Source organism: Columba livia, chromosome 18, assembly GCF_036013475.1.
Source record: "Columba livia isolate bColLiv1 breed racing homer chromosome 18, bColLiv1.pat.W.v2, whole genome shotgun sequence".
Taxonomy (NCBI): Eukaryota; Metazoa; Chordata; class Aves; order Columbiformes; family Columbidae; genus Columba; species Columba livia.
In genome coordinates, this window is record NC_088619.1 from 9,937,155 (window position 1) to 9,962,561 (window position 25,407).

The following is a 25,407-nucleotide window of genomic DNA, read 5'->3' on the forward strand; positions in this document are numbered from 1 at the left end:
CTGTAGGAAGAGTGAATCACATAAGCTATTTCTAAAGGGAATTTGGCACATAGCGCTCATCGATTTTATGTCTTTAAAGTTTGAGGCTTAACGGTGGGATGTAGGTGTGCGTTATTTTCAGAAGATGAACATTTTCAAGTGTTGCAACATCTGCTTATCTTGGGATTCAGAGCTGCAACAAAAGAACATCTGGGTACTGAGGCAAGATGGAAACCTTGGAGCACTTTTTCATTGTCATGTTATGTCTATTAGCCTGTAGACATTCTGCTGGATGGCAGCACCATTTGCATGACACTGCTGAACTCTGGGGTGAGTTCATGTTTTCCAGGAGGGATTCGGAAAAGGGCCAGTGATTTATCTGACCCACGGACAGTGAGGAAGGAATAGTGAGAATTGGAGTGTAGCACAGTTTACCCTCACAAGATTTCTCTGTAAATGATTTTTGGTATTTGCTGTATAATAGATTTGGTAGTTAAGAAGGAGCTTTAGCTCTTGTGGAGGAAAAAATGCATCATTCTGGTCACTCTTTGGGGGGGATTTTTTTTTTCTTTTAGCTGGCTGCTGATTGGGGTGGTAGGAAACTATGTTGGATGTATCTGCAGGAGCAGAGGTGTATTGGTATGAGTGGCCTAATGCAGTGATTTTTCAGCCTATCTCAGTTTACAAACCCCTCACGTAAAGTATTTCCAAGGAAAGCAAAGCACCCTTAAAAATTTCATATATTGACCATTCTCTTGCATAAATGTTTTTGTTCTGTCCTTTATCTCCCATTAGTCAGACAACTTGGGCTCAGCTTACACAATCTGTTTTGAGACACAACGAGTAATCACTGTTTGGCTTTAGCATCAGTGTAGTATATCGTGTTCTAATTTTATTATTCTGTCCCAGATCTCGTTGCTAAATACAGCAATATCTGGGAATTACATTCCTGTAGTCAGCTATAATAAAATTGCAGCTGGAACATATTTATTCAGATGTTGTGGAGTCCATCTTGAATAGGACAAAATAGGCAACGTTTTAGAAACTTTATTTGAAGCAGGAAGGGACAACTTAGTGAATGGTTCATATATCATGGGTGAGTTAGCTTAAAGAAAATACACTGGCTGCTGCACCCTCAGACTTTAACAGCTGCTAGATGATTTGCTAGATTTTTTTTTTAATAAATTGTGGGGTGGAATAATTCCCTTCCAAGAGTCTGGGGCTTAGGTCTGTTAATATTTGCTTGTTGGAGGCAGAGAGGAATGTTTGTCTGTCTCTTGACAGCTCTTTTGGGGGTAGGAGTTGAAAATAACTTGAGTGTAGCTGTTGCACTAGGTCTCCTTTTTACATGGTTGTCTTGGAGTCTGAAACACATCATCATACCCAGAGTCTCCTGTGAAGGAGTGACGGTCTCCCCCTGATGCACAGAAGCGACCTAGTGGCCTGACAGCTGTCAGATGCTTTCCAGCACCATTAGTGCTTTCAGGACATTGCCAGATGCCATTGCATGTTATAAGCTGAGGCAAATGTAAATCTACCCAACTGCTTAGAGCTCCTCTGAGAAAAGCTGAGGGGTTCTGTCCTTCCCCTCTAAGAGGAGGCAACAGGGAGGCTTCTGCAATGCACCAGAAAGAGCGGTTTGGCCCAGGGCATTTGAAGGACTGTGGGATGTCTTGGAACAGGAAGAAAACTTGCTTTATCCCATGCTATTCATTCACCTCTGGATTACACATGGTTTTTCTTACCAGCCACAGTAGCCTCACCCAGCTGCCCTGTGCAAGGTGCCCAGCGATGGGTTCTCTTGGCTGGTGCCAAAGGTGCAGTGAAGTGGGTAACCACGCGGTGGGGTCAGGAGACCTGCAAATGCCACGGGAACAGCTGGCGCTCGGTGCTGCCCCTGGAAACACCTGCTCAGCACTTGGAAACATGAGGTTATTCCTAAGAATTTGCAGTGGAAATGGTTTTATGTGAACTGGTATAGAGTACCTCTAAGTTGATCTTAGTAATAACTTCATGAGAACAGATATTGTGGTCTCTGTGAGCGCAACCTCAATTACAACAAGCCTTTTTATAATTGCAAATAACAGCTAAATTAGCCTGCTTAAACCAGAACACACCATTCCATATTGTGATTTCTACTTAGGCGTGTGCTTTTTCAAATGGTGCATTCCTTGCCTATCCTTAAAACCTTTTGATCGATGTCTCTGAGGGTAGTATGTGTGTTGTAAGAATAAAGAAATAAGGCATCGGTGTGTTTGCTGAGGTAACTGCAGTTTCCTGTCTAGGTGCATAATCTGGTAGGAGTGCTGTTGAAATCGAGAAGCATTCATACTGTGTGAAATTAATCCACTAAAACTTTTACAAGGTGATGTCCTTTAGCAACTAGAAAATTTCAAAGAAAGATCCTTCCTTGTTGATACATTTCCACAAAATTTGTTCGGTTTTGTTGTTGTTCTTTAACTTTTTATTATTGAAAAAAAGATTAGACAAAATGGCAGTAAAAAAATCAAGTATCTTGCTTCTGTGCCACACCGAATTAAGTTAACAGGAACACGATTTGATTCAAAATACAGTAGGACTGTTAGAAGCCAAATATTCAACGTGGGTTACATTATGTATATTATAAAGAGAAATTGTGCTATGAAGATGTTCTGAGAGGCCAGGCCTCAAGATGTTGCTACTATATGCTGGAACGCAACCAGAATTGTAGATAAGGTCATCAGCCTGGGGAATGCAGTCCCTAGATGCTGTTTCTGACAGCAGATTACAATTTCCTACATTAAGTGGAAGTGACATTGATGGAAAAGCAGCTGATTGTGACCAAATCGTGCAAATGACAGCCATGGCCTGCGGTATTCAGTGAAATGTTTCCTCTTGAACTATTCATTTTTAACAGGCAAATACAGTAGCACTACCACTAGTCATATTTCAGGTTCAGAAAACTAGATTTACAGCATACAAAGTATTTATTCCACACAGCGCACAAGTCAAATGAAGAAGCTGCCAAACACCTCTGATTAAACAAGTATTTGATACAGTCAGGAAAAATGGCAGATCTGTTCTACCGCGAACCAGAGAAGCAGAGATCAGCAAGGAGTGATGCCAGCTACATCCACTGGCAGTAAGAACTGACCTCCTCCTCAGTTTGGCTTTACAAACTGTACCTTACCAGTGCAAGTGTGTGGTACGTGTTCAGCTCAGCATCCTGATTTCAGCACCCTTGGGGCGCCCCCAGCTTATCCTAGACCTTAACTGACTGCCCCTCACATCCCAATTCTCTCTTCAGCTGCCCATCTGCGCACAGGGAGGTGAGTCAGATGGCGCAAGGAGGCACCCCAAGGCTATCTCAGCAAGCAAGGTGGGACAATGATAAAAGTGCGCTCTCAAGCTTTGAAGAGCTTGAACTCCACTTCAGAGCACTTAGACTAACGGCAGCTGATTCCACATAGGTGTGCTTTCCACAGCTCTGAGGGCTAACAGCTCACAGATTTTTGAATACTTTGAATAGATGCCCCTAAGGGATATGCTAAGCTCGATGCCCATGTAACTTGAATATGAGTTCAAGGGTCCTGAGATAAAAGCTAAACATCCACACATCTTAAGAATCCTGCTCTAACTAGACAACTTCAGAGAAGTTTCCTGATCAAATATTTTGCCTCCCTTTTCTCTTTCAGATCTCTTCACATCTCTTCCTAAATTCTTTGCTTCCCAAGGGTCGTATCTGATCTCTGCACTTTGATATTTTTTTTTTTCCCCCCAGTTTGGAAAGACCTTTTTGTATATCAGAAAGGGAACAGGAGAACCCTTCTGTATTTGTTGTAAAACCAAGCAAAGGTCAAGGTGGCAGGGGCTCTGGAACCGGCTCCTCATCTGCGTCGGGGGGTGGATTTGTGGGGAGCTGTGTCGCTAGTGCAGCGTGTGCTGTCCCTGTGGTGGTGACTGACAGCTGACTTACAGCCTACAGGGATGTCAGATCAGTCTGAATTTGCACATAAAAGGAATGAGAGACTTGTGCTGGAAGAAACAAAACTTCCTGAGGAGAACACTCCTATTGGTTCTAGAAAATAGATTAATTCGACTCGCCAGCTCTAATCATGGGCTTTTCAGGGTTGCTATGGGCCTCTCTTACTGCAAGGAGCAAATGAATGGATACTGTCTCAATTCAAAACCTGCTCACTTTCGTGGTCATTTTAGGTGGGCAGCTCTATCCATCACCTACAGAACGTCACTCGGTGATGGATGGTGACCTGTGCTCAGCAGCCCCGCTGGGGAAGAAGTGCTGCGGGAGGCAGCACGTACCTGAGTGCCAGTGTTCCTACCTCCCCAGGATGCTGCCCCGCGATCCCTGGTGAGGGGCACAGTGCAGGAACCAGAACCCCTCCTGGGCTTCCCTCTGGCAGCTCACAGCTGTGGGCTTAACGAGCAGTCCAAGAAACTCTGAGAAAGAGAAGGGACAGAGCAGAGATCACATTAACACCCAGCCATGGCTCACAGCTGTGCTTTAATGAGGAATCCTGCAAAGGCAGTGACATCCCTTCGTTACCAGCTGTGTCTCATTAAAGCGTGGGTGTCCAGTGTCTGTCCTAAACCCAGCCCGGCCACGAGGAGCATCTGCACAGCTCTGCCCTGTCACACGCTGCTCGTCCTCCTTTTCCTTAATTGTCCCTTAACTCTGCACTTAGCTTTTCTCCCCCTGGCCTGGACCTCGATGGCTTTTTCTCAGAAGAAATTGTAGTGTGACTGGTGTTTTATTTGGGGTGGCGGGGAGGAGGAGGGCTGAGGTGTGGAACAGTGAAGGGACTGTAACTGCGTCTGTGACAGGAACCCAGCGGCTGTCAGGCCTGCTGTCCCCCAGCTGCTGGAGGGGAGCGTGCTCTCCTCTTCCTCCTGCCTCCCTCACTCCCCCTGCCCCACTCCCTCCTTCCCAGGGCCGCTCCCCATCGCCGCTGTCCCCGGACTCCCCGCCGCCCTCGCACCTCCCGCCCGCCAGCCCCTCGCGCCCTTCCCGCCCGCCGCGCCCCTCTCCCCCGCTGCAGCGCCCCCTGGCGGCGGCCACGCCGAGCGCGGGTTCCCACCACCCCCTCCCTCCCCATCCTCCAGCTCTGCCCTATTGTTCTCCCTTCCCTCGCTCCCTCCCTCCGCCCAGGGCTCGCGTCCTCCCTCCGCTCTCTTCCATCCCTCCCTCCATCCCTCCCTCCTCCTCCTCGCTGTCCCTCCCGCTCCGCTCCCCGAGCTGATGTCACGCACCCGCTGAAGGCGCGGGCGATCATGGCTGCTGCGGCCGCGCCGCCGGCCTCCCGCTGATGCCCGCGATGGAGCCCACGAGCCTCCTGCGGTTCCTGCGGAAGCTCAAGGAGGTTTTCGACGTTTGCGATGAGGATGCGGACGGCTTCATCCGGGTGGAGCACTTCGTCGCCCTGGGGCTGCAGTTCGGCCAAGGGGATGAGGTGAGTGAGGCGGGCCCGGCCCGCTGCCTCGGCAGCCGCGCAACTTCACCTGCTGCTCCCGCTTTGCAGGGAACGGGCAACGGCTCTGCCTGGCCAGACCCCGCCAGGACCACCCACCTTCCCTCAGCGCTGCCCGGATTCTCCCCGGCCTCCAGGGAGCCCCCGACCGTGCCCTCAGGTTGGTCGGGACTCCCCCCGTCCCTCAGGGCGTCGCAGAACCCTCCCCATGGCGGCCCGGAGCCCCCTTCCCTCAGGGCCACCCGGTCGCCCTTTCCCGCAGAGTCCTCCCTAACGACAGCCCGGATCTCTCTTTTTCTCAGGGGGTCCCGGAGCCTCCCCCACCCCTCGGGCCGGCCCAGACTCCCGGGCTCCCTGGGGCAGAGGACCGGGCTGCCCCGTGCCCAGAGAGCTCGGAGGGTCGCTGTGCTTTTGGGGAGCTGTATTTATTCTGGTGACAACAAGGGTTTTGTCCATCCTGACTGAGTTCTGTCCTCAGTGGGGTGCCAGGCCCCAGGCAGGTGAGGTGCAAAGGTCTGAACGGGCAGGGAAGCACCAGCCCAAGGGCACCCGAAAACCCCCAGGTGATCACCTGGACCCCATCCAGCCCCCCCGTGACACAGCGTAAATCTGGAGTCACACCGCGGGTCCCAGTGGAACCCTTGTGTTGCTGGGACCAGTGCACATCTGTGGCATTAGAGTAAATGAGAGTGGGGTCAGGCCAGTGTCTATGAGGGTAATGACATGTGTTTGGTTTCAAACAGTTCCCATAAGTGATTCGGTCAAGAGCTGCAGCTCCAACAAAATTAACCAGCAAGAAATGCTTCTTTTCCCTAGGAGAACTCTTAAGACTGGGACTAGGATAGACTTGTAAAACCACTATTAGCCAGCCTTTTAAAGTACAATACAACAAATTAATGTGAGAAGCCAATAAAACGGTGGTGTATAAAGGGATGCCAAAGAGGCAGCAAAACCAGAGTGAATTCACAGTAATCATTGGAGCAAATTACTTATTTTTGGCTTACTGCTGGTAATGAAACACAGCTTGTGAATGAAATCAGAAGACCAGGAGACAGAAGGCTTATTGCTTGCAGATAGTCACAGGTCTGTTAAACATTTTCTTAATGAGAAGCTGGAGTTTCTTATTTTAACCAGCAAAATAAGGAGAAAAAATGAGTAATAGTAGAGAGCTTTATTGATTTCTGGTTTTATTTGTCTCTTGGTAAGTTGTATAATTTTATGTAAACTAGTAGAACTATTTTTAAATCCTCACTGCCAGAAACACTGCATCAGAATTGCTTTTTGCACTACAGCGTTTATTTGGAGGCAGATCGGTGGCTTTCTCTTGCAGCACTGAGGAAGAGCAGTCAGATTCCAGTGGCCGTTTTGCAGCAGTGTGGCACTGACGATCATAACAGTCCTTTTTGGTCTTAGAAATCTCTAAGGTTGGGAGAGGGGAGCAGGTTCTCTAAGATGCAAAGGAGGATCCAAGTGGTCATCTCATAAGCTTAGGTTGGAGTGTATTAGTTGGAAAATATTTAAATGGAACAGAAAGGAAAACTGGAGATCTTGACAATGACTGCAGTAGAAAAGTATCAGCTGTCAGTGGTGGTATTGAGGTGTCAGGACGGTCTGGTCTAGTGGGCAGGTACAGGAGAGATTACTGGTGCTGAGAAATGCATGCTTTGCATTTCATTCAGTTGTAATTGGCAGTGTTCAAACAAGATATTTGCAAAACTGGGACGGAGAAGTCTTATCTATGTATCTATCAAACTTATAACATAAATTGTTCTGTTTTGCTTCCCTGTGTCTATGGTACTCATTGGCTAGAGTTCCTTGACTTCAAAGGAGCATGTGTCAGCTGAGTCAATGGCATTTGTAAATCACCAAAAGAGGCTTGCTAGGGAAATACAGAATCAATTTTCCAAGTGCAGGGTTACTGTGAAACAACCACTGTAGGTGAGCTAGTCTGGTTTTAAGTCTTGTTAGAAATGAGAGTTATGTGTGATGAATCACAGCTGATGTTTGCAGACAGTGAGAATCTATTCTCCCATATAGCTATCACAGTGCTATCAGCCTTGCATCTGCAGGAACCTAATGAGCTCTGTGTGGGAATGCATCTCATGAAATTAAACTGAGGAGACACTGCTATAGAGCAGTTCATTTTTACATGTTATAATCTATTTACTGTCATTGAAAATTAACTATACGTTTGAACATGCTACACTTCTTGGGCCTGATCCACCTCCACTTCACATTCAAAAGAAGCTTCTCCATTGGCATCAGTGAAAGACTCATTTTTCCCCATGTGTAAGTTATTTGCTTCTTCTGGTTACATAATTCATCTGGCCACAGGAAGGATCCTATTATATAGCATTGTGGCCTGAATAGTTCTGACTCCTACCAAAAGCAGCCCTGGGTAATGTTTATGAGATGACAGAGCGTCTGTCCCTTCAGTTGTGCCAGCCTGGCGCACACAGCTTTCCACCTCTGCCTCCTCGGGGCCACCACCATTCAAAGTGTGGAGTCTACAGATTCTTAATACTAACTTCAGTAGGCCTTGTGCCTTGGACTGTGTAGGGCACTTACCCTTTTCTGGTTTTTATTATTATTTTTTTCCATTTCCTTTCTTCTTTGTGTGTGTGTGTGTGCGTGCACACCGGTAGTCAACATGCTGAAATTTATCAGTCCTGAAAGGTAACAACTCTCTGAAAACTGCCCCAAGGCAAAATGTTGCAGCAAGGCAGCAGCTTTCTGTTCAAGCAAAGCAGTCCTTACCTGCACAGTCGAAACAATAAACTGTAGCATTTCTGATTAACTTTTTTACTCTTTTAGTGGCCTCTTGAGGCCTCTGCTTCTAATAGATTGATGCTTTGCTTTTTTTCTTTAAGACCGCACCATCAGTGCTGTACCTCATTCATTCTGCCTTTCCCACGCATTCTGAAATCCTCTTCTTGCGGTGCAGTTATTGGGAGCCCACTGCAGCAGAACAGCGGTTGAGGTACGGTGTGTTCTGGCTACAGAAGCACTTATAGCAACTTTGCTTGCGACCTTTTGCTTTGCCATACGAGGCATGTGGTTCAACTAGAGGAAGAAATGACTTGGCCATGTTAATTTGTCAGAGCCAGGCGCAGAATCATGCCTCTAAATTCTTGCTATGGTGCCAGAGTTAACAGCATACCGGGCTAGCTGTCAAGTACTGCTTTCCTGTGCAAATAGTTGTGGAACTTGTGCTTTTAAGTAGTTTGGCATTTTGACCTCTGTTCATCCCGTCTGACTCTAGGCATTTAACTGAGTTGTCTAAATTAATCTTCCTCCATGGTCACTGATGAGCAATTGAACACTTAGAGGGTGTAACAGCACCCAAAGATGAAATAAATTCTTCAGAGGTGCTTTTTATCTCCAGTGACAACAGAAACTCCTAGATGAGACTTTTGGTTCAGTGATTAAAAATAACAGGCTTGGGCCCTTCTTTCCCATTGAGTGGTCTGTTTGCCGTTTGTGGAGAAATCTGAAGGAAGACACAAAGGGCTGTTTCCAGAGCAACTTGGCAGCGTGGCATGTGCTCCATAGCTGATGAAACACTTCACATAATATTGAAAAATGCCAAGAGTCACTCACCATCTGGTTCCCTTTCACGAGGAAGATGTTATAGTTGCACTAGCAGCCGAGTGTCTGGGAGCGTTGTGTGTGACGTGTTCAGCCAGCCCTGGTTCTGGCAGTGGATTGTGTGAATGTGTATTTCAGGGTAGTGCCAGTTGACGTTTCATTATGCCAGATTCTATTTAAGCTCTACATTCAGTTTTCAGCAACGAGTGAAACATGCTGAATGCATTGATGACTTCTTTTTGAGATACGTAGTGACCTTTTGGAGGTGTGCAAACCATACAGGTGCTTTTAGACAATAATCTTTGTCATGGAGAGACCAAGAGATGCTTATCAATTTGAAGCAGTGTCATACCTAAGAGGCAACTTGAGCAGCTAATAAAATCTATAGGCAAGTATAAATTATTCTTGTAAATGGACAGTAATTCACTTGCAGTCAATGATCTGCTAGTGTTGTAGAACAGAAGTAGCTGAAAACAAGTTCTTATATTTCATGTGAACAAATGAAACTTTCTGGCCAAAATAAACGACTGAAATGGGGAGATGTTTGTTGCTAATTTTATTTGCTTCCATGCATCCTCTTTCTGGGCTGAAATTAAAGGCATCGGCCTCAAGTGCTTGCGGGTGGTGGCTGCTGGCTGAGCTCAATGACAGTCCTGATGCTCCATTTTGACTCACTCTTGGGTGTCTCTCAGGGACACCTGATGCAGTCGTGCTCTAAACACAGGAAACACAGCCCTTCTGCTGTAACCACTCCAGAACTAGCTTGTCCTGTAAAGACCAGGAGTGTAATTTCACCGCTTGCCATAGGGTCTTTCTGAATGGTCTGGGCAAATTTCAGGCTTCTAGCTGTAGTGTTCCAGTTCAGAGTTGCACCCGGAAATCGATGGAATCACTGCAAATTTACTTCAAAGTGCATGGTGACAGCAGCTGGTTCATACCTTCTTGATAGTGTGCTTTGTGTTCTGGAGTTACCGGCTGCCATGAGAACAAGAGACTTTGGCACTGAGACATCGAAAGAAAAGTATTAGGGTGTTACCTAGTGTTCTCATAACAGAGGCAGAAGAGAGTTATGACTTCTTTCTTCTCTGCTTTTCCTCAAAATAATTGCTGAAAGGAAAAATAAAATATTTGCCTAGATGTAACGAGGATGCAAAGAGCACTCCCATGTGATAATGTTCTCCTGGTAACAGGCTGCCACACATTTAGACTCCTTAAAACTATATTTGCTAATGACCCAGATATTTCATATCATTTACAGTGACTTGGAAAAAACACAGTTCTGAAATGGCACAGCAGGGTACTGAGATTATGGATTAGTCAAGGTACAGTGACTGTAGCCTTCCTAATTCAATACAAACTAGCAGTGAATTTGTTTGCCTTTTGGTATATCCTGAAACTAAGCGTATATTAATATTTCTAAACAGCTGACATAAAGCAAGCTTAGTACTTACTGTTAATCAAACATTTTATGAAGCACTGTTATGAAGAGAGAAGCTGTAGGTTTGCTGGGCACTCATGAGTTTAATTTGTTATGTAATATGTTTGCATTTCAAAGGTAAGAGCTCTGAGGGGGTTATATGTATAGTTAAGAATTGGTTGTCGCTGTGTTTTGTAATACGAGTCAGTGATCTGATACATTAAGTTCTTAATGCCTAAAGGAAAAGCAAACAATTTTGACAGCAATTCTTGATATTTAAATGCCAGCGTTTTATGTGGTTTCATTTAGTACACATACAGTGATATTGGGTTTTCTTATAATTAAATGCAAAAGTAAAGAAAAAGCATATGGATCAAGCATAGAAGTCAGAACAGCATCTTTTGTGTGCAGTATGGAAGGTTCCATATGTAACCGGTGAAATTAAAGCACTCATCTGCCTACCAAGACCAGATACTTTCTATGTAAATTTTTCTCCCCTTCCCCATGCTTGATTTGATGCTGTTAAGTTGTACAACTGGTATTCTTCATCTGTGACATGTCTGAGTGTTCTCCAGAAATTTGCTTTTGCAAATCCTAGGGAGGGTTTTAGATTTCTAGCACGTACTGATTTTATTCCTCTTATGTGATAAAGCTTCGAAAAGTAACTTATCCAAAATTGCTACAAGGGAGGGTAAGTCTTGGAGAGAGAACAACCCACTGCCACATAGTATTTGTGGGGGTGATCCCCAACACAGAATTTTTCTTGGTTTCTAAATTGCTTTGTTACCTACAATTTAGCACAATTGACTCATGTTCAGCAGCAGTGCTTTTATAGCAACAAAGCAGAAAAAATTAATTGACTTATAATGTTTAGGTAAGTGGATGTGATTGTTTTTATTCTCTGTGTAGTTGGCAATATAATTTCCTAATATTTTTTTCTGATTTTAATGCTAATATTCACAAACATTTTAAAATCTCTGATCTGATTTTTGAACCAGACTGTCTGCTCAAGAGCTGAAGTTCTAACGGTTCTTAAAACATGCCGTACTTCGGGAGACACGTGGTTTCAGACCTAGATACTTGCATAGGCTGCTGAACGTAGTTAAGTCAGTGCAGGGTGTGATTAGGCACATGAATGATAAAAGAGAGCGTCAGACACAATCACTACTACTATAACATATGGTTTTACAACAGCAGTGTGAGTGTAAACAAAGCACTGTATAATACATCTCAGTTCCTTTTTACTCACAACATAATTGAAGGGCCTCACTTGGAGAGAACGCAAATGCTTCTGAATAACTATGAGTGCTGTTTTCCACATTTTGTGTGCGGTTAAACCAAAAATAGTACTGCTCCTTCCTAAACCATGTGTACAATTCAGTTCTGCAGTACGTCAGCCCCAGGGTGGGCATCAGGACCGAACTGTGGGGTCAAAATACTGCAAGGCAGACAGGGCAAATGGACAGACCTGGGAAAATCCCAATGTGCTCTTCAGATTTTAAAGCTGCTGTAATAGTTTAGTTTGGGTGTAGTGTTAGGGTTTTAGATGGTCAAGTGAAAAGCTTAGAAATGGTAGAACCTTTATTAGGTTTCCTGAAATTAGAAGGAAAGGTACCGGAATTGTCTGTTCTGGAGTGGAGAGGCTGTGGTGGAATGAGGGGTGTCAACCAATCGGTTTCTTCCTTTAGAGTGGTGTCAGTTTAAAAATTACCTACATTTCGATGCTCAAATGGGTGTCTTCTCAAGCGTTCTGTAATATCACACATACACCCGCATTGTCAAGCTTTTCCCTCTTGGTTCAGGGCTGCTCTTTGGAGCACCGAGCCGTTCCCAACAGCCGCTCTGTCACCGGCATCCAGCAGGGAAGCAGAGTCACAGTGCAGTGCTCTGCAAGCAGCCCTTGGATGGGAAGCTTCCTTTTCTATAGATGATCTTCAGCCTGTGGCAGTGCTTTGTGATGTTCCAAAAGAGGGCATATTCCTGGTATACCTGCTGCAAATTTGCTGATGAAGATACTTCACGTTTTTCCCTATGTGTGTGTCGTTCTGGATGTCCTCAGTGCCTGGTTTATTGTGAAGGTTTGAAACAGGACATTGTGGTGTTGTCCCATCACTGCCTGATGAAATGACCCTCCCTGGTGGCATCCAGATGGCTATTGGAAAATGGAATATTATTTTCCAATGACACTTCTGTTATAATTAAAGAAAAAAACCAACAAACAAATGGGTAGATACAAATAGCTTTGTCCATATGTTTGCACAGTACTAATAGATTTGAGAAAGTGTCCCAAAATCTTGGTGATTTCACTGTGACTATACAATCAGTTGAATATATTTTACCAATTAAACCGTATGATATACGTATTAGGATACAGTAGCTAATAACAGGTCAGAAAGTGAAATGCTGCAGATATGTCAACACAGAGACCATTTGTAATTGTTGGCACTTACCTTTTTGTCCCTGTGCAACAGGATATTCTGTCTCCATAAATCAGTACAGAATCCTCCAGTAATGGTATCAAGGCCGCCCTTCTTGGGGGTTTGAGCTGTTGGAACAGCAGAAAGCTGTAGGACTCTCATTAGGAGAACTTTGTTGCAGAGGTCTCTTGTGCCACTGCTTGTGCTTGTTGGTGGATGGCTCCTGTTCAAATGCTGGTGGTCAGTCAGTGCTCGCTGTGTTACCGCAAATTAGCACCTGTTTGGAAGGAAAGGGAGCTTGGGAGGAGTTGGTCTAAGTGGTTATAAACACAAATGATTTACACAACATTTCAGGTGAAAAGCTTGCTTGATTGAGTTGGTGAAATAATGTGGCTATAAATTACCTGTGGGTTTATTGCAGTTGGCTGCTGCAGCAGCTCTTTAGCAATATGTTCTGTTCAGCGGCACTTCTCCTAATTCAGTGCTTGCCACTGCTTGCATTTTGTAGACGTTGCACTATTCTGTAGCCCTGGATTTACAGTACAGGATGAAGACAGTAGGAGTGTAGACTCGGCTTTCATAGCAAGAAATTGCTAGTGTCTCTATTTTGGGGAAGAAGTGTGAAGAGACACATTTCAAATACACTTTTTGCAGGAGGAGGGGTTGCCATGGATAATAGTTGTGAAACATTGGGTCTGATTTCTACCCCCCTCTCTTTTTTATTTTGTTCTGTGATGAGATATGAAAATCAAGTTCATCTTCCAGGCCCCTGTGTGGCACAGGATGGCTGCAGGGACACTTGCATTCACTGCTCTTGGTTTCACCAGAGACAGTTCCCACTCTTGCTACTGACAGAAACCTGCCCATTTTACAATCAGCCTGTTAGTCATTATACCTTCTTAATTTTGGTGAACCTGCTGTCAATAATGCTGGTTGTGTGCCATCATCAGTACCAGTCTGTGGTTTCTCTGAGTGAATTGGGTAGAAGGATCCCAAAGGGAAGGGAGAAGAAGGATGTTCTTTTCAAATGTATAGCTTGCAAACAGATGGACAGCAGCAAATGAACACAAAGGAAACACAGGAGAAACGCATGAGGCTGTGAAAGAGGATAGTGGTGTTTACACCGTTTTTGTGTGTGTATATCTTAATACCCACATGCAAGAACTGATTTCTAGGATGAAACTGTGCCAGCCTGGAATAGAAATGGATTTTAAGACCCAAAGTGTGTGCTCAGTGCGCACTGTAATTATTTCATGATGGCAATTTCAGCACAGGACTGAACTTTAACTAACCTTTCAAAAATCTCTTCTTCCTTGTGAGGCTATTTATGATATCAGTAATGAACTCGGGGAATGTCACAGGCTATCAGATGGGGAGGCAAGGAGAAGCTATCAAAAGATTAAATTTTGATGGCATTTTGAATGTAAACCCCCAAACTCTATTTGATGCTTCTCTAATTCTGCTGAAAGTCAGTGACTCCAAAAAGCTCCAGTAATTCTTGAAAATGTGATTTTATTTCCCAAGTACAGCAGAGGCTTATCAAAATTTTGCCTTGGCCCTAGGAAGAGAGTCAGGAGGTGCAAGACCCACTAACATCGTTCACAACAAAGCAATTTTCCCCACTGTCGCAACTGGCTGTTATGCTTTCTGTTATTAATGAGGGAGTTATTGTTCCCTTTAGGTGAGGTTTCTGTGATATTTGATGCTTGGCACTTCAGAGAGTCTCATTAAAGAGTTGATGTGATTCCCATGAAGATTTTGTGAAGCCTCCTTTAACTGGGTCGCTACATGCCAGATAACGTAAGCAATAACTGCAGCACTTCTTGCGAGCAGGATTAGTACAGTGCTGAGCTGTGTGTCAGCCGCTGCTTGAGCAAAATGCTGTACGTAATTTTAAAATATTCACACTTTTTCAACCAATATTACCAAAATAAAAAATACTTTTTTTTTTTCTTTTATGCCGGATTAATAGATTTAGGTCACAGGCTGTAAATGAGTGTGACTCAGCTGTGTGAATAAATCAGCTTGCTTGGTTGTGGGATGAGTTTACACTTTCAAGGCTTTTAAAAGGTAATGAATATTCAGGGTCTGCCACATGGTAGAAAATCTAAACCGAAGGCTTGGATTCCTACAGCCCTGGCTCTCACTCAGCAAGCGCTGTTACAGAAGAGTGTCTCGGGGTTGGAGGTAGCAGTGCTGCTCTGATCCCTCTTCTCTTCTCCCCTCCTTGCTGTTGCTAATAGGAGTGCAACAGTGTGATACACTAACTGGTGGCTCTAGAAAACAGGTTTTATCATGCTGTGTTAATGCTGAGAAAATGTTGTCCTCTTGGCACTATCAGTAGACATCAAATGGAGCTGCACAGGTGTCAGAGAAGGGGATTTGAAATCTCAGTGGCTTGCAGAAGAATTCAGGAGCAATTACTCACCTCAGCCCTGTAGGCAGAGAAGGCAGCACCACAACCCGTTTTTCTTTTAGGGTAAAATGCTTAGCAATCCTGAAACTCGGTTCTCTTAAATATCTTGTTGAGCACACCCTACTCAATAAACTCAGGATTTTTTCTCCTCTTGGGTATAGTTGTCTTGTATATGAGTTGGGTTATGAGCTCTTCATGGTGAGAGGAACTGTGTTCTGCGTTTGTACAATCTGGGATGGACTGTTCTGTAGAACCTATTGGCACAACCCCAGGGCAAATAATAAACAATAAGGCCATGTTGTTTCTGGGGAAACTGTCCACTGCTTTCTTGCAAAAGAGATGAGCTTTGATCACCCAAATCCTGAAATCTGTGCAGTAACAAGAAATATTTAGTGAAACAGTTATCAACTAAGCTCATGTCAAAGATGACAGCTCCCCTGGGTTCTTATGATCAGATACAAGCTTTGACATGGTAAAAACCTCTATCAGTGACAGTCATGACATTGATTTGCAGAGTGGAGCCCATGCTCATGTGGGAAGCAGTTGAGAAATGCATCAGACTTTCCTGGGCTCTGTTGAGTGACTCAGCATCCTGTAATAATTCCTCATTTGTTACTTTTTGAAGTAACTACAAGAGTGGTGGGGAAGGGAAATAAAGATGCTGGTGCGAAGTTACCCAAATTAAGAATAACCTACAACACAGCTGTGAAAAGTTGGATATTTTTGCTTGCAGTAGAGATTTCTTGCCAAAGCCCTCTGTGGAATTAGTTTGAAAACCTGAGTTCAATGTAGCTGCTTAAGAAAATAGGATTTGGCAGCACTGCGAAAATCTTTAATCAAAAAGGGTCTATACGGCACCTCAGCAGAGTTCTCCTTGGTACAGCGTTTCACTGCCCTGCGTGTGCCAAGACTAAATTGTAGCTGATGATAAAGTCAAAGAGGTGACAAGGCTGAGCTGGAATGTGTCTGGTTTATGTGTAACATGCAGTGATTTGTTGACCTTAGGCCTTATTTTTTTCCTTTCAAGAAGTCCCATATGACTGGGGGCATCCATTTTAACAGGATTCTCTGGAAATTAATCTGAAAGCACTAAAGATATAAAAACTGACATGTTTCTAAGGTTTTAACAACGTTACAGAGTTCCAAGGCAAAAATACATTTCATTATTAAATTCTACAAGCAGAGTGAAAATCTGTCGTTTCCATTCACTGCTACAGGTTTTTTTCCAGAAAGGAGGTTAATTTATTCCTTGATTCTGTTTTATGATCTGTAGGGATAGCTAAGCTGTGGAAGAAGCTGCTGAGAGTAAGGTTTTTAAGATATTTAAGGCTCAACTAGATACCTGTCAGGAATGCTAAGATAATATTAAGCCTGTCTTTCCAAGCTATAGTATAATATTCCTGATGAACCAAAGGCTACTTCTTTGCAAGAGAACTCTAAGGTAATAAGGCGAGGAAACAGCAAATGGATAACCCGCAGCTCGTGACAACAGACAGAGGATTTAAACCTGCACAACTTTGAACTGGCACTTAAGTGCGTTTTTGGCTGTATGCTTGGGGAACCCTGACTTCAGTGCGACTATTTGTGGCCTGTTTCAGAAAACTGTCCTGTCGGGCAGCTGGGAATAGGGAGGAACACCCTGCGAGCGTCTTTATTCCTTTGAAACACATGCGCTGTGCTGTGCTGGATGGGCCTGGACCGCTCGGCGTCCCTGCAAGGTGAGATGCTGAATAGCAGAGTGGGGCCGGGAGATAAATTAGCTCACTGATCAAGATGTTCCAAAGTGTATCTTCAAGGCAGGTCTGAGTCAACACTTTGAGATAATGCTGTCAGACTAAATGATAACACAAAATATTCTGACAACCTATTTGGTCTGGAAACAAACACTGTCTGTTCCTTGGCAGCGATTTCTGATTAAACTGTGGGCTCTAGCTGCCAACAGCCCAGTGCTAGCCACTGTGACTCAACCATTGACTCCTCTTGTTTGGCATAAAACATTCAAATATTTAAGTTAAATACATTCAAGTGAAAGAATAATCTTTATATTTGGAAAAATAAACTGCTCTATAGCTTTATTAAGGATTTCCGAGATCCACCTTAATCACAGACAGAGATGAAAAAGCTCACATATATGTGCCACAAAATAAAATATGTAAGAGGAGATTTTTGATACAGGTACCCTCTGTCTAGTGTTTGCAATTATATCTGACCTTTTAAAATAACCCAGGTGCAGAAAAGGTGCTTGAATACATCACACCTAAGATGAGTTTCATATATCCTTCCTGGTTTCCCGAGAGCTCTGCTCTTTGCAGTGAAGAGCAATCAGGTTAATCCAAATAACTGAGAAAAAGGAAAACATCTGCAGGAAATTCTCTGCTGGCTCACCCAAGTGTACAGATGGCGTGCACTGTTTTTGTAGTAAAGTCTTGCAGACTTTAAGGGCAGAGACCTAAGGCACTGAGCAATCTCACTGGTGTTGGGCAACTGTTCACACACTTAGTGAAAAGCACATGTTAAATATGTTGCTGATCTTTTCCTTCATGTTTTGTTTCCTTTCCTGTCTATTTTCTATCCCTATGTCGGTTTTTTTTTTTTTTGTTTTACTACCTATAGCCCACTTTGAGGCCCTTGGCAGGATTTATGTTCTGTCTTCCTTGCAGGGGCAGCAATCTTTCCAGTGACTGTTGTCATACACCTTTCTGCCCTTAACTGTTTCCTAGCCAGTGTAGGAACTCTTCATCAAGTTTCTGTCTTCTGTGGGATTAAGAGAGGACAGCCAGATCAGAGCCTGACTTACTTGCTACAAGTACCTTGAAGAGCAAGGGAAGAGGAACAGCCATGTCTTTAGAAGAGCATCCTTTACCAAGGGCCATGGTGATTAGAACAGAGCTAAAAATAGGTGCAGAGAAAATTAGTAAGCCTCAGAATCATTGGGTTACAATGGAAGAGAATAAGGTACCTTTCCTGGTGTCTGTTCAATATGTTTAAAATTGACTTGGATTTTAAAATTAGGGGACAGACTCTGCAAACAATCAGTCCTGACACTTTCAAATCAGCTGAAGGGCACTCAGCAGAAATGCTAATGGATGAGTTGCAGTGAATGCAGAAGAGAGAAGGGTGGAAATATTGTCTCGAGGGGAATCAGCAGATTTCTCCACAGTAGGAAAGGCAAAAGACTGATCAGCAGTGGCTGAACACACATGTGACCACTGTGTTTATTGCAGATATCTTTCTGCAGTGTTCACTTTTTCTTACCAATGACTGCTGTGATTTGTAAGCTCTACCAACTGCTTAAACCCAGGTCTTCTTGTGCTTTAGTTTCTTGCTCAGGAAGAACAAAAACTTACTCCTAGCTCAAGTCCGCATCTGTACAGAAAGAGCAGCTGTGCCTGTGGCAGGGAAGGAAGGTACAGTTCTGACTGTATGCAAGATTCACAATTTTGCCTGAACTGGACTCAGTGCAAACTGAGCACTTGTTTAAATCTTTTCAGTGTCTTTGTTCTTGTGGTAAGATTTCACTGATCTTTTCAAACAAAATAAAAGATGTTTCCTCTCAGTCTGACTGTCTTTGATCTCTACTGCTGAAAATCCCCAAAGCTGCATATTCCGTTTCTTATTGGCATAAAAGAAATGACAAGAGGGAGAACCTATCTGCCTTCTGACGCTCTTGAAGATACTGAACATGAACAAAAGAAAACAGAGGCTTTAGTGACCTTGTGGAAAACCACCTGGAAAAATTTAGAATTTCTCTTTGCATGTTATTAGATGACTAAATTCTGTTTAGGATTTTTAATCCCTTAGATTGAAGGACACTTGAAGGGTCTAACTCTGTTCTCCGTTTCTCTAGCAGTGCTGTAACTGCGCTTTCATGAAATTCTGGTTGATGCCACTCTGAGATTGGAACAGGGCCTGTAATGGTTCTATTAGAGTAAAAGGAGCTGTACCAGTTTATGCCTAAAACTCAGGAGCCCTATTCCCAAAGCAGTTATGTAGCATTTATACAAAAGAAACAAGGAGGTGATTAATAAAATCTGTTTTAAATATTTACAGGTCTCTTTATCTTGCTTCTTAGAGATGCAGGTACAAACAGCCATTGTGGAAAAAGTGCTCCAGAGAGCTTCTCTGCCTGAGAAGGAATTTGCCCCTTTCTGTTCCCAGGACACATCCCAGGGGGTGGGTTCCAGCCCAGTAAGAGCCCTGTGCTGTCCTTAAGCCGCTAGCCTGTCCTCAGACTGAAAAACTCCCTTCTTATATGTCTTGTGTATGTATTTAGGCCATGTTAAGTTTCCACAAACGAACTGCCACCGAGACCTTAGGGAGTGCAGGGCTGGAACCAAGCGTTCCTGGGTGTTGGGAGCTGCTGCCCAATTTGTCTGCCGGGCCAGAGAAACATTTTCTTCCTCATCTCTCTCTCATTCTCTGCACTGGTTATTTTTAGAATCACTCCACCTCTGCATGTCGGTTGTGAGAACTGTGTTGCAGTAGATGAGCGTACAGGCCAAATTGGTTCAAGCCAGCCAGGCTTGGTGTTTCTAATGGGTTTTATGTAACACTGCATGAGGCACTGCAACCTTTCCTATGGCCGTGATATATGACAGCTATCCACTGTAGCGTTGTTCCAGTGCCTCAAGTGGACTAACATTTTATTTTTCATTAATGAGACTCCTTCACACAAGACCTATTTTTAGAATAGATCTAGGTACAGAGAAGTATCCGCTTGGCCTCTTAGAAGTTCTTGGAGGGCTGTAATTGGCACAAGTATGTACTTTAATGTATACAAACCGACATATGCACACAGATTTGGATTCATTGCTGTAGTGTCTAAGCATCTTAATAGGTGTGTACTTATTTTCACTGTCCTGGGGGTTTGGGGAGTGGACATGCGAGAAAAGTAATGACCTGTCCATGATGAAACACTGTGCAGAGTTGGTAATTTAAGCCAGTTCTGCTGGAAGCTGAGCAGCACTCTCAAGAATTGAGGCTTATTTTGTATAGAAGGAGGTGCTGGGATGACTGTATGTGCGCACCATCCAGACCACTTCAGTACAGAATTAGCCTTACTAATTACTTGCCTTCCTTCCTTAATTGAGTATTTACTTAACATTTAACCTCCTTTAACGTACTCAAACAATCTGAGTTGGCTTTCCCTAGGAGTTCGGTCTGCAACTCTTTATTCAGGCGGAATTCCTTCTACACCAGTTCTACTCACGCTGGAGCAGGGCCAGCAGCCCCTACTCAGCCTAAACCATGGCCTTTCAGACAAGCAGTAGATTCTCTCCGTCCTTGCTGTTAGATATTTTATATGCACTTTGAGAGTTTTGCTTCAGTGAGGACAAGATCAGCATCCTGAAAAAAATGCCTGTTTGTGTAAATGGTAGAGGTTTGTTGTTAAGTTCAGCAGGGACTAGAGAAAAACACATCAGGAATTGTGTAGAAAACTCTTATTCTCTGGAGATATTTTTCCAGTGTCACAGACTGAAGAAGCTTGGAGCACCCTGCTGTATGGATGCAGCTTGATGCAGCCAGAGGCAGAGCCAGTGCCAGTGAGATCTGACTGCACTGTGTCACTGTGTCTTTTAGGAAGAGAAATCCCTCTCCTCTTCCCACTTTTATTTCCCATCCCTTTGCTCTTAATGCTTCAGTCTTGCCTTCTCTCCAGTGGCAGCTTCCTGGCATTATGGACTTGAGTGATGCTTCTTGTCTCTTCTGAAAGAAGTCGTTGGTGTTGCTGTGGTTTTGAATGATAAAGGAAGACCCTGGGGCACTAAATGCCTCAGCTGTGTTTGCAAACCTCCACAGATGAGCAGTCAGTGTACACAGCTTAAACTACCATGAAAGGACAACAGGAAGAGAATGCATTTCTGAGAATAGCATCATATTATATTCTTCTCTGAGCAGATCATTTATTCAGGGAGTGACAGATTGTCTAGTCTGTCTGAGGCACTGGCCTGCCACTTGGATCTGGCTGTGGTTGCCACAGATTCCCTTTGCTGTCAATATGTAGTGTATCCAAGCATAAAATGAACCATCAGACCACATCTTAGAGGTGCTGTGTTAGGTTTGAATAGCCAGGATGAGAAACCTTTAGAGACTATTGCCTGCACCTGGTTCAGAGATGCTCATAAGGCTTTGGTCTGCAAGGCTTTAATTCAACATGCTCTATTAGCACTAAATTTGTATCTATATTATATGACCCATAAGGTATTAATAGCCCACATAGCGATTGTCTTTTGGAGCAAGTGTAGGCTTTCCTGTTTGAGTCAACTGAGTAATTGATCATAGAATACAGGCACAGGAAAATGCTTGAAAACCAGACAAGAAAGGCTAGAGTTTACTCTGAAAGGTCAAGTATAGAAGAATGTAAGATTTACTTAGCTAGTGCAGGAAGGAAATGTCCCAGAAATGGAGTATCCCATGTTATGGGGAAAGTTTTTTCCAGTGCCAAGAGAAGCAACAGAAAATTGTGAATAGAGAAGCAGTTTTTCAGGAGTCTGACACCAGAAAATGAGGTTGCAGCTTCTTCCTGATACATGGCAAAACTTCTGGCAGAGCTCCACAGAGCTGCTGATCTCTGTCAAATCCCTTGGTAAGTCTCAGTTCTCCTGCTGAATGCTGGTGCTTGTGAGAAGCTTGGCCAAGAGAGAAAGTGTTGGCTATTAATTGGCTTACCCTCAAGGCTGATCCTGCACGCTGACCAGAAGGTGTTCAGGTCAGTGGAAAGGTTCCTGTTCATTTCTTTGAGCTTTGGCCCCGTGCCACAACTGGCCTGTGCGGGGTTATGCTTGTGTTGCTGTGCATCCATCCTGCTGTTGGCCTCTGTGTCTCAGGACCCATGATTGTCCTGGAATATTGTTCTGTCTGCGATCGTGCCCCCAGCAGGGCAGTCAAGGCCAGAACACAAACATTACTTTATAACCTTTCTTGCCTCTGCACGAATATTACCTCAGTTTCTTTGGTGTGAAGATTGACCTCTTGCTGGTGCTGATGCTGCCATTCAGTGGTGCACCATTCAATGTACCCTGTGCTCTGAGAGCCTCCTTTCATTTAATTATTAATATTTGTTCATTTTTATCCCAGACAAAGCATGTGCTAGGGCAGCAGCCTTTGAAAGGCCTTGCTGTCATTATCTGCAAGTGTGGCAGTAATTCAGTTATTGCAGCTTTCCATAATTCTCACCAGTGCAGCAATGTAAATAAACAGGGAGCAGTGAGATGCATGATGGGAGACGGAAGCAATTTAGCCACAAGAGTTTATCATCAAGATACAAAATACCGTGGAGCAGTGAAATTGTCTCCTTTGCCAGCTCATTGCTCTCTGACTGCTGGCTGGATAGATTGTGCCCTTTTTTTTTTTTTCACTGACAAAATATTCCTTTTTGCAGAGCCTTGATGGTTCCCCTGACCCCACTGCTGCATGAAAACTACATGAAAGAGCTGTGCTGATGCTGTTCCAGAGAGATGCAGAGCCTCCCTGTGTGCAGGGAAGGTTCAGCAGAGACCAAAGGTGTTTGCACAGAGAATTATATTGGGCAGGCTCTGGTTTGGTGGCTGTACTTTGAGGGCCATTTGCAAGGCTTTCCTCATGGTCCCTTTAAAGAGGGATTCCTATTACAGTGAAGAGCAAAAACGTTTTATCAGCTCTCAGCAAGAAGTATCACGTCCTGTTCTATGGCTCCTCATCCCATCTAAGTCTGCAAAACAACGGAGGTAATGAGCTCCTGTGTCATGAGATGTGTGGAAAGGTTCCCTTTGTATGCAGGTTTGGAACAACAATCTGCACCAGTATTTCTGGACTCTAGGATGGCGGACAGTCCAAAACCAGGAGTGCACTGGGCAAAACCACACAGCTATCAGGTTCAAAACAGATGCCTTTTTGTAATTCTCAGCACTTCACTTTTGTGCTGGTCCTGCCTATTGAGGCTTTGACAAACCTGGCTGTAAAGAGATTTATTCTATACCAATGAAGGTGGAGTATGTTGAGTGGTATAGGGAGTCCTGACTGCTGGACCCTACCTGAATGATGGCAACCACTGGAAAGTGATATCTGTCCGAAGAAGGTTAAAGTCCTGGTATGAGACGAGTCCCTCATCATAATGATGCCTTCCAGCATCTCTCAAATAAAGGGCTAAGTGTTGTTTGCCAGGGTTTAGAAATTTATTGCAAAAGCACTTTTCAGAGTTAAATACCTCCCTGTAGTTTTGGTGATTTATAGATTTTATGGCCACTTTATTTTTAAGTTCTTCTAGCATGACTTTTGTTGTATAATATAGTACAGGTAATTCCTGATTCAGGTCCATTGCTTCTGGCTTTGTTCAAGGTCACGTTCAGCATGGCACTAAGGGAGCTCTTTCCCCTGCCTATCTACTTCCTTCCCCTTGTTAGCCCTATCTGGGGTGATGTCAGATTTTAATGATTTGACGTCAAATTGTCCAGGGTGTTTAAACTGGCAACTGAAGTGAAGAAGAGCTTGTGAACTGAAAGGCCAAGAAGGGGGTGTAAGCGTCTACTCTGACTTCTAGTTTAGAAATAATGTTTTACTGTATGTGTACCTGGTGCACATCGACAGGGACACACGTGCACACAAACACCTTGATTCCATAGGCAGTGACGCCACAGTCCAACTCATATTTCTGCTCAGGACAACAGGATTTTTCCAGTAGCCAGATCTCTGTTTCAAAGTCTGCCATTCCTGCTTAGTCCCTGGGCCCAGCACTTTTTACAGTCCATCTGTTTCTGGATGAGAAGGTAAAATCACATGCCAGAAGAGAAAATTACCTTTGCATTAGATGTTATCTTTTCAATAGTGTGTACAGAGAGCTGAGAATACTGGGTCCAGTCCCTCACTGAGCTTCTCACAATACCAATACTAATTGATAACAGTTGAATTTGGCGCACTTCTAAAACAAAAAGTAAAATCTCATCATAGTTGTGCGCTTTTATTTTGTTTCTCTTTGTGTTAGGCTTTGAATCTTGCTTCCATTCAGCCTTCTAACCATTAAGAAGTACTAATATTGACCACACTGTAACAGCTAATGAGGATGCAGAGCACAGGAAATACTGTGACATGAAGCACCCTTGTACAGCTTCTAGGGCTGGATAGAGCATGCATTTTCTATGCACACAGGCGTATTTAATCTATCCCTTTCTACACAAAAATGGTGGCTAATTATCATTCCTTCTAATGTCCTTCCCAGGGCAGATTAAACAGCAATGTGGATTTCTATGTGGGATTTTTATACAGTGGAAATTTCCTCCTTTGCAGTTTGAATGGTGCATTCCTGTATGAGGGGAATCTCTCATGACATGGAGGGGGCATCTGGGCCTGGAGCTGCCAGTTGCCACGAGCCACAGGGGAATTAGAGCAGATTAACGCTCTGTGAGCGCTATGGTCAGGAATCTGCCTGCTTGTATGAGCTGATGCAGCAAGGACTCCCTCCTTCCCTCAGCCCCTGGTAGCTTTGCTCTTTGGGGTTCGTTGTTCCCCTCTCTCAGCATTAGCCATCCTGACTTTGCTCTGCCACCGCGGTCCTGTCTTGACGTCAGAGGAGTCAGCTGCTGTTCAGACCTGTCAGCCTCATGTAATTATCCCCCGTAGAGTGATACTTACTGCACATTTCCTCCTCTGTTTCTTAGTGAAAGGACGTTATCTCTCAGCCACACTTTTCTAAAAGGTTAAGCATCTTTCTCTTCAACTAAGTGGAAGATTGTTCTGTTAATCATACCTTTCTGCCTGATGTTTGTCATCTTAACTAATGTGTGTCTCCCTGTGCTAGATTCAGCCAGTACTTGTTCCTCCCAGGATTTGTGTCAAAGCATTAATTTGCCGTGAAATTTCTTTCATTAGGTTTAATTTCAGGACTGCTGCTCAGGCGTTTGCATTTGAGGTCAGATCTCAAGACCTACATTTCATCCTCTGTGTCTGGGAGCATACCAAAAGCCAAATACATTCCCTTTTAACAGCTGGCTTCAAAATTCATTTCAGGAGACCAGACTGAGAGAGCAGAGGATGCCCAAATTGTGCTGCCCCGGGCAGGTCTCTGGCTGGCTCTCAGACCACCATCTAAATTGGTTTTGGAAGTAGATGTGTGTGAAACACAGCGCTGTATTATGATTGCACACTGGTTAG

At 44.0% G+C, this 25,407-nt stretch overlaps 1 protein-coding gene and 1 long non-coding RNA gene across 4 annotated transcripts in view; one reads left to right on the forward strand and one right to left on the reverse strand.

Moving 5' to 3' along the window:
* Nucleotides 1-2,926: 2,926 nt before the first annotated feature.
* Nucleotides 2,927-5,510, reverse strand: LOC135575776 (uncharacterized). The gene is made up of 2 exons (XR_010467065.1): nt 5,227-5,510; nt 2,927-4,416 (listed from the first exon to the last, which is right to left on the reverse strand). It is a non-coding gene; the product is annotated as an uncharacterized LOC135575776 (long non-coding RNA).
* The window catches only part of RAB11FIP4 (RAB11 family interacting protein 4), a 91,848-nt gene continuing 71,662 nt past the window's right edge, over nt 5,222-25,407 (forward strand). For all 3 annotated transcript variants that reach the window (XM_021288423.2, XM_065034911.1, XM_065034912.1), the window contains exon 1: nt 5,222-5,426. In XM_021288423.2, coding sequence (XP_021144098.2) covers nt 5,283-5,426 — 144 coding nt within the window. In that variant the 5' untranslated portion in view covers nt 5,222-5,282. The remainder of the gene's footprint in view (nt 5,427-25,407) is intronic.